The 9,285-nt window shown below is 45.0% G+C and overlaps 1 protein-coding gene across 1 annotated transcript in view; it reads left to right on the top strand.

The window, feature by feature from the left end:
* Gckr (glucokinase regulator) overlaps positions 1-9,285 on the top strand; it is a 24,894-nt gene that overhangs the window by 5,670 nt on the left and 9,939 nt on the right. The window contains 9 exon segments of the mRNA XM_029541040.1: positions 1,900-2,005; positions 3,621-3,738; positions 4,195-4,294; positions 4,453-4,493; positions 4,496-4,549; positions 4,903-4,979; positions 5,333-5,429; positions 5,977-6,077; positions 6,161-6,244. Of these exon segments, the coding sequence (XP_029396900.1) occupies positions 1,900-2,005; positions 3,621-3,738; positions 4,195-4,294; positions 4,453-4,493; positions 4,496-4,549; positions 4,903-4,979; positions 5,333-5,429; positions 5,977-6,077; positions 6,161-6,244 (778 nt within the window).

Genomic DNA, 9,285 nt, shown 5'->3' with positions numbered 1-9,285 from the left:
CAAGTGTAAATGTGTCTGCTTGTAGTGTAACTCACACTCAAGTGTAAATGTGTCTGCTTGTAGTGTAACTCACACTCAAGTGTAAATGTGTCTGCAATACTCTTAACCCTGATGTTTTTCATGGAGGACTTTTCTTCACCCAAAATATAGCTGCAGCAGCATGTGCTAATTTCAGGTCCTGTGACTAAGTGAAATGAAGAATTTCAAACAATGTGGGCGTGGAGATCTTCCAGTTGTTCCTTAAAGTGGTGGCTCCCTGTCTTGGCTCATCTTTAAAACTGTCTCAGAAGCTTTATAAAAATACAGTTTGGGGTTCTGATGCACACCTGCAGAGGCTGAGCTTCAGGGTGTATGTGTTTCCAGAAGTGGATGGTTGCTGCAAAACAGAACTCCCCGGGAGGTTTTGATATTCAGCGAAGTCAAGTTTGGGAATCCTGATTTTACTGCACAATGTTTTCCCTCCCTCTCTGGTCTCTAGGAAGCATTAGAAATTAGCGTGACAACAGCCACGGGAGGCACTTTACACAATAGGTATGAAATAGGTGAACGTTGTCTGCCTCAGGACTCATATAAAAATATTTCCATAAAATATTCTATAAAGGGCTGGAGAGATGGCTCAGCAGTTAAGAGCACTGATTGCTCTTCTGAAAGATCTTGAATTCAGTTCCCAACAACCACATGGTGGCTCACAACTATCTGTAATGAGAACTGACTCCCTCTTCTGGTGTGTCTGAAGACAGCTACAGTGTACACATCTAAATAATAATAAATACATAATATTTAAAAAATATTCTATAAAAACTATTCAAGAAGGGGTTGCCATGTACCTGTCGTCTCAGAGCTGGGAAGCAGAGGCAACAGGATCCTTGGGCTTGCTGGCCAGTCAGGATAGGGTTAGGGAGTGGGCTTGCCTCAAAAAACAAGGTGGAGAGCAACTAAAGAATATAACTGGGGTTAGCCTCTGACTTCCACACACATGTGCATGTGGAACTACATACATGTGTGCATATATACATTAATGTGTACACATACACACACAAAATAAAACAAAGTAAATAAAATAAAACAAATAGTTCAAAAAGGAATGAGATCCTGTCAGGGGTGGAATGATAAAGGGCAGTTAGGGATGATGTGTGAGCTCAGTCTTCGAAGTCTTGCCACATTGAGAAATTCACATATTCACCCACTTGAGAAGATTCTCATTTTCTGAGATTCCACAATTTGTAGCTACGCAAAAAAACTCGCTCGTACTGGCTCTCTTATCTCATTAACTACTGGCTTTAATATGGTTAATTTATTGTGGATTATTTATCAACAGATGCTACAGTTAATAGTATAAAGTTTATTCCTTATTAGGGACCAATATGCTTCCCTCAGGTAGTGAGGGTCACTTATTGGAGAGAGTTTTGGATGTATTTCCAAGAGTGGGAAGGGGGTTCCAAAGAACTCTAAGATGGGATATAAGATGGTAGGACTTTGTTTTACCTTTTTTTTTTTTTTTTTTTTTGGTTTTTCGAGGCAGGGTTTCTCTGTACAGCCCTGGCTGTCCTGAAACTCACTCTGTAGACCAGGCTGGCCTCGAACTCAGAAATCTCCCTGCCTCTGCCTCCCAAGTGCTGGGATCAAAGGTGTGCGCCACCACATTAGGTTTGATGTTTGGCTTCCAGCTAGAACATTAAGCTTGAATGTTGGCTTTGATTCGGACTTTCTTTGCTGAAGGATTATTAATCCAATCCTTAGAGTTTAGGGACACACAATCCCCATATGCTCAAAGCACAGTTCTCTGTGACGTAGTTGACCACTGACTCCACTCTCTCACTGAACCTAACCACTAGCTGAGGTCTTTTCTTCAGATTCACACAGACAGCCCTTCTTCCTCTGTCTTTCTCTGAACCTCAGAAATGACCCCATTGAAGACTGGAGATCAACATTCCGACAAGTGGCTGAGCGGATGCAGAAGATGCAGGAGAAACAGGAAGCTTTTGTGCTTAATCCTGCCATTGGGGTAGGGCCAGACTCCTTTCTCTACCCACTTCAAGTGGATAGGAACTGCTTGTCACATACAGGGAACCTTTGATCTTCAAGCCTCTGCTTATCTTGCTTAAATCCGCAAGGTGTTTCATGTCAGCTCGAGCATTTTCAAAGAAATCCTATTTTCTCTTTTACTTTCTCACCTCAGGATGTTTCTCACATCTTGTCTCTCAGATCACTAACTAGGAAGCTCTCCTGTGATCTAGAGCACTCTTGTTTAGAGGAGCTCTTTCGCCATCTGTGCATAGACAGCCTTGACTAGCCACAGCCAGGTCCCATTCAGTCTCTTACAGATTCAAATGCCAACTAGGGTTTTAGGAACAGTGATAGACTCTCACTCCTATGCTTTATGATATCCTCTCCACACCCCTACAGGCCTTCTTAGCTTCAAAATCCCTATTCTTTATTCTCATCTGGGTCTTCTGCACACATCTCACTAGAACCATCTAGCCCTACTTTTTCCCTAACCCAAGCTTTTGGCTCTTGCCTCCCTTTGTCAGTAGTGGGTGCATCTGAGACCTCCCTCTTGATCTTCACACGAGAGAGGAAGGGAAACTCTATAGTGTATAGCTTGTTCGTGTTTCCTGTCTCTCTCCTCCTCATGCACTGGTTGCCTTTCAGGTTTGTTTGTTTCTTTAAAGGTTTATTTTTAAGTTATTTTTAGGTGAGTGTGCGTATGTGTGCATGTGAGTTCAGGTACCCATAGAGGCCAGAAGGGGGCATCAATTCCGCTGGAGTTGAGTTACAGGCAATTGTGAGCTTCCAGATGTGGGTGCTGGGAACAGAACTCAGGTCCTCTGCCAGAGCAATAAAGCATTGCTAACCACTGAGCCATCTCTCCAGCTCTCGGCCTGCTGTTTTTAATAACTGGTCATGCATTCTCTCTCATTTATTTATTTATTTATTTATTTATTTATTTATTTGGTTTTCGAGACAGAATTTCTCTGTATAGCCCTGGCTGTCCTGGAACTCACTCTGTAGACCAGGCTGGCCTCAAACTCAGAAATCCACCTGCCTCTGCTTCCCAAGTGCTGGGATTAAAGGCGTGCGCCACCACTGCCCAGCTCATGCCATTCTCTTTGCTGCAGTCTTTGATGTACTGTGTTATAAATCTGTACCATTTTGTGTCTGCTCCATGTGTGTCTGTATAAAGCATTTATAAACTTGGCATTTAGGAATGACAAACTACCATAACACATGGTGGAGAAGGCTCTCAGAAAGAAGAGAATTCTCTGAAAACCCTTGACCCAACTGAGAAGAGACCTTGTCACTGGCTTCCTCCTAGAGAGTCTTGAGTGCACCATGAAGATCGTCAGGGGTGGCCCTTTCTTTCTCTTCTCCTTTCAGTTAAGCACACTCTAGCAACACCTTCAAGACCACCAGTAAAAGATGTACTCAGAGATCATTAACCACAATGAATATCTAGTGGGGGCTACCAAGCACACTCACACCTAGGAATCACCAGTCACATTCCACACCCAAAGATCACTAACACCACTCCATGCTCAGGGGATCATGAACTGGTGAACTGGTAGAGTCCTGGCTTGTCTTCTTTCTGCCAATCCCTCCTAGTGTTGTTGCCTCCTTAGCCCGAGGGGCTCAGTGGCTCTTCCCAAATGAAAGGTGGAAGTGCCACCAAGATTCTTCTGGAAACCCTGCTACTAGCATCCCATAAGACTGTGGACCAGGGTGTTGTGTCCTCTCAAAGGTAAGGAGGAAACAGACAAGTGGGGAATCAGATCCAAGCAGAGGTAACATAGATGATGAAATTGCAGGCTCTGGTTCCAGAGGCAAGCTTTCAAGAGTTCTTTGATTTGAGAATGGCCCGGGTCATGCAGGTTAGTACCCATCCTGCTGTGACTCCTTTCCCTTACTGGGGCTTCCAGCCTAGTTTTCAGAATGCTCAGACCCACCCTCTTTTGGGCTTTTGTTTTTTTCCCCACTGAAGCCATTTTAAAATAGAACCCTTTCTGCTCTTATGAAAGGCAGTCTGAGTATCTTTATCCCTCTTTCTTCCCCCAGGTCTCTCTAACAGGGACTGGCAAAACTTTTTGGTTTTTTTTTGAATGGGAGTTTTGACTTGCCTTAGGTGTGGGTAGGAGAACTTAGGTCTTTTTGGGCAAAGCACCAGATACTCTCTGGGAGCTAATGAATTTTCTTCTGGATGCCTTCTGGAAATCCTAAGGACATTCGAGTGGGCTCATCAGGTAAGCTACAGTCAAAGTTCCAAAATTGCCACTCTGACGAAGCAAGTTGGCATCAGGTATGTGGCTGTGCATTTGTAGGAGACATCGAGAGTGTGTTAACATGGCAGGAGTAAACTGGGGCCACATGATGGGAGGTCTTGGTTGTTTTTACTTCTGTGTTCCTCTGTCGCCTCCTTTCTTGGTGATCATGGCCCTGTCTCTGACTCATTCTCAGCCTGGAGAAGAAAGGCCACGCACACTTGGCTGGTTGGCAGACCCTGGTACCATTGCCATTATGGACGGGGTAGAGTGTATCCACACTTTTGTTTCTGGTGAGTCCTGAGCCCTTATGTGCTCCTGATTCCAAGTACCCTAGCCAACTGGTCCACTATTAAAACATTTTCCTGCAGACCCCTGAGATTCCCCAGTGTCTATCCTTATGTAGTGTCTATCTGTCCTACATAAGGAGGCGCTTCCATCAAATACTTCTTTCATTTGAAGCATCAAATTCCATGTGGGTCCTTGAGCTCTCTGTTCCCATTCCAGTGCTTATAATAGGCGCTCTCATAGATTGTCACTCACCCCATATCCCACTTTCTGACATCATCAAAGCCCTTGAAGTCTAGGGCCTTCTTTTCTTCTAAAGTCCACCGTTCTTTTCTCTCTCTGATCGTAAATTTCTCAGACTTCCGAGATATCCATGGCTTTCTTATTGGTGACCACAATGACATGTTTAACCAGAAGGACGAGCTCACCAATCAGGTTGGAAGAGGACGGGACTTGGGAAGTTGTGGAATTCACTGATGTGGAGAGGGCAGTAGGGGAGTGGGGCAGGGAGATGGGGGAACATGAGGGGATCATCAATCCCAGGAAGACATGGTCAGAGGACATGGAGATTGGAAGCAGTGGGGTATGGAAGGCTCTGGGTTTTCTTGGCTTTAGTTCACTCACCTGCCACATCACTTTTGACAAAATGCTACCATTTAGAACCTCGATTCTCTTCAATTAAAACCAGAAGGGCTGTATTAGATGTCCCCTAAGGTCCCCTTTAGTCTTCAAATCTCTGCTCTTGAATATCCTGCTGGGAGGAACTGTCCCATCTTCTCCTGTCCCAGGGTCCCCAGTTCACCTTCTCTCAGGATGATTTCCTGACTTCTGTTCTGCCATCCCTTACGGAAATTGACACTGTGGTCTTCATTTTTACCCTGGATGGTGAGTAGGAGGATGGGAACAGTGGGGTTGGTTTAGAGGAACTGCCATTTTTCCTAGTCTCAGGGTGCCTTGTCAGAGGGGGGATATCTTAGGGTATTCTGCTGTCATAAGACACCATAACCAAAAGCAATTTGGGGAAGGAAGGATTTCTTTCATCTTACAGTGTGTAAGTCTATCACTGAAGGAAGTTAGGGCAGGAACCTAAGCAGAAGCCATGGGCAAGTGCAACTTACTGTTATTCCCCATGACTTGCCAGTCTGCTCTCTTACGTCACTCAGGACCAGCCCAGAGGTAGCACCACCCACTGTGAGCAGGGTGCATCAGTTAATCAATAAAATGCACCACAGGCTTGACCACAGACTGGTCTAATGGGGGCATTTTCTCACTAGAAATTCCTTTTTCCCAAGTGTTTCTTGCTTGTGTCAAGTTGACATAAAACTATCCAGCACAGAGGGACCAAATGACTGTCCTGGCAGGACCCCAGGGTGACAGGAAGAACTGTTTCCTAGCCTAGTCTTTTAACTACAATGTCTCCTATCCTATCCAGATAACCTCTCAGAAGTACAGGCCCTGGCAGAAAGGGTGAGGGGGAAGAGCCGGAGCATCCAGGCCCTGGTGCACAGCACAGTGGGCAGTCCTTGCCAGTGAGTGTTAGGCACTGGGGAGCAGCCCTGGTGTGGTGCAGCCAGGCCTTCTGGAACCGACCACCCTGTTCATCTCGTTCTCCTCAGGCTCCTCTAAAGAAGCTCTTTCCCTCGCTCATCAGCATCACATGGCCACTTCTTTTCTTCGATTACGAAGGGAGCTACGTTCAGGTAGGCAGGGATGAGAAGGCAATATTTCCTAAGCAGGAGAGGAACCCAAAGCCCCCAAAGCTAATGGATGGGGAAAGCCTGAGCATTTGTTTAGTCTTCCCCCTCCCCAAGCTGGGCAAGTACTCAATTTATCAGCTCTCTAAAGAGGTCACTACAGGGCAGAAGCAGGGGCCAGAAGGGGTCTGGGAGAGGTGTGGTCTTTCATCCTTATTCAAACTGCCTCTTTCTGGAAGCTTCTAGACTTAACCAGACAGAGTCAACACAAGGTCTCGTGAAGCCTAGAGCTCTTACAGAACTGTCTCTCCCTGGTGGGTCCACTCTCCTTTGTCTTTTGTTCTGCATACTGTTTCAGTGTTTCAGTGTTACCTCTACTTTGGCATGCTTCTCACATTCCCAGTTTCCTCCGACCTCCCCTATTTTTGAGACATTTTCTGATTAACTTTACATTGTCTTGGCTCTCCATGCTATGTTCTTCTCCATGCTTACACAATCATGGTCTCTATTACAAATACAGCCCTTTACACCCTGGTCAATATTTCATGTCTTTTATCTAAGTTCTCACAGTTATCTTCTAAGCCTCTGGGTACAGTTTTGCCATCTTACCAGCCCCTTATTTCTGCTTTTAATGTAATGTCATCTTATTTAGATTTTTCTCTGTATTCCAGTCTATTAGGTTCCCCCCCCCCTTGGTGGTTTTTTAATCTTTCACTTGGAGCCAGTTTCATCTCTCCACGTGGACTTGTCTGAAAGAAGGTTTCTGCTGGAGTCTGGCTCCAGTGGGATTCAGGTCCCAAAGAAGAGGTGTGGAGTCAGGGAGAGAAGGGACTGACATTATCTGAGGATGAATCGGGAGAGCTGGTGTTTATTGAACAAAATAGCACACCTTTTTGAGTCTATGATTGCATAATGGCTTAGCCAGTAGCAATCTTGAAAGTTGACTTAATGATAACAAGAAATATATGATCTTTTCACAGATTGTTGTTAACCTAATTTAGTCCTATTTTTTAATATCCAGAATGAATGAAGTTATCAACTTTATTACTGTATTTTTCTTTGTAGCAAAGGCAATAAGTTCAGCAAGCATCTAAGTCCCCATTGTTCTCTAAGGTTCAGCAACCCCAGCAAGTGCCCTTTGCACCTCCTTCTGCAAGGTCCCAGCTTTGTGGTCAGTAGGCACCAGACCTTGAGTCCTGCAAAACAAATCCATGAGAGCGATTTCCATCCCTCCAGGGGCATGAAGCAGTGTTTGCACCAGGGAGCATAATAAGCATTGAGCCATTTCCTAATTGTGTTCCTATTGCCTTGGTCTTACAATATGGGTCTGTTCTCCTCATGAGCGCCTCACAGGGAAGGTCTGGCATCTTACTCTTTTTCCATTGTGCCTTCCCATCCTAATTCCTTCAATGTATGCTGCTGTATATGTCAGAGAGGGATCAAGCCAGTCTAGCTTCTTACCAGAATCTGCTTCTTGTGGGTCGTACCTGGTCCTGTGAGCCTGGGCACATTGTTTCTCTAGTCCTTGTGCTTTCATCCTTAGGACCAAGTATATGTAAGAGTTTCTGGCACCATCTTTCAGTTAATAAATCTACATCTTCTCTATTCTTGGTGCATATGGGGGGGGACACAAAGGGAATTCTTGTGCTGGAGTAGGCAGAGTTATGCTATATGATTCCACAGTGGCAGAGATTTGTTTTCAAAGATTTACTTTGTTTAACAAGACTGTTATTGTATACGTTCATATCTTTTACCAAAGCCCATACAAAATTTCCCAAAGGAAAAAGGCATAAGGAAACTCCCATAATGCATAGTGAGAATCATCAAAATGAAGGTCAAAGGATGCCGGAGATCTGTGATTCACGATATCCACATGCTGGAACTTTGTCAAGCAGCAGTGCTCAACAAGATTTCCTTTGGACTTTGTCCTATTTTGTCTTCTGCTGCCGTGATAAAGCCTTGACCATAACCAACTTGGAAAGGAAAGTTTATTCCATCTGACACTTTACAGTCCATCATTTCAGAGAGTCAGGGCAGAATCTCAAGCAGGAAGCAAATGCAGAGGCAGGGACCATGGAGGAAAGCTGCTTCCTGGCTTATTCTCCACAGCTTGCTCAGCTTGTGTGTGTGTGTGTGTGTGTGTGTGTGTTTGAAGGAGTGGGCTCTCTTCTACCTTGTGGACCCAGGGGATTGACTTTAAGTTGTCAGCACCTCTACTCACTGAACAATCTCACTAGCTCTTAGCTTGCTTTCTTATACAACCCAGGACTGCTTGCTCAGGGGTGGCACCACCCAGAGTGGGCTAGGCCCCACACATCAGTCACCAACCAGGAAAATGTCCTACTGACAGTGTGATGGAGGCTGTTTCCACACAACTCTAGTTTGTGTCAAGTTGATAACACCTAGCTCAGATTTATTGCTTTAGTTATAGAAATATTTTTGATACCATAATGGTCTTCACTCTTCATTTGAAACATTGTGTCCTATTTAAGGGTCCTCCTCTGTCACATTTCCTTCATCCCTTTCTTTTCCCTAGAGCACTGCACAGATAAGTGAGGCTGTCTTGTACTTCACACTATGCCAGGCAGAGTGGCACATCCTGTAATCCCAGCGTCTGGGGCCAAAAACAGGTCAGGAAGAGTTCAAGGCCATCCCTAGCTACATAAGGAACTCTGAGTTACATGAGACCCTGCCCCCCGAAAAAAGAACCAAACAAAAGACCCAAAACCAAAACTTCACACCAGTTACTTCAGAATATGTCCCTTAAGGGCAAAGACATTTGCCACTATAAGTATGATATAATTATCCACTCGGGAAAGGCAGTAAATCTGATCCCATTACCTAATTCAGATTTCCCAAGTTATCCCTGGGAAGTTGTTTTTATTTTCCAGATCTAGAGCCCAATCAAAGAGACCCTACCAACCATAGTCACCAGGTCTCGGCCCTCTTCCCTACCAACCATAGTCACCAGGTCTCAGCCCTCTTCCCACCAACCATAGTCACCAGGTCTCGGCCCTCTTCCCTACCAACCATAGTCACCAGGTCTC

The sequence above is a fragment of the Mus pahari genome, chromosome 7, assembly GCF_900095145.1.
Source record: "Mus pahari chromosome 7, PAHARI_EIJ_v1.1, whole genome shotgun sequence".
NCBI lineage: Eukaryota > Metazoa > Chordata > Mammalia > Rodentia > Muridae > Mus > Mus pahari.
This window is presented reverse-complemented; position numbering and strand designations above follow the sequence as displayed.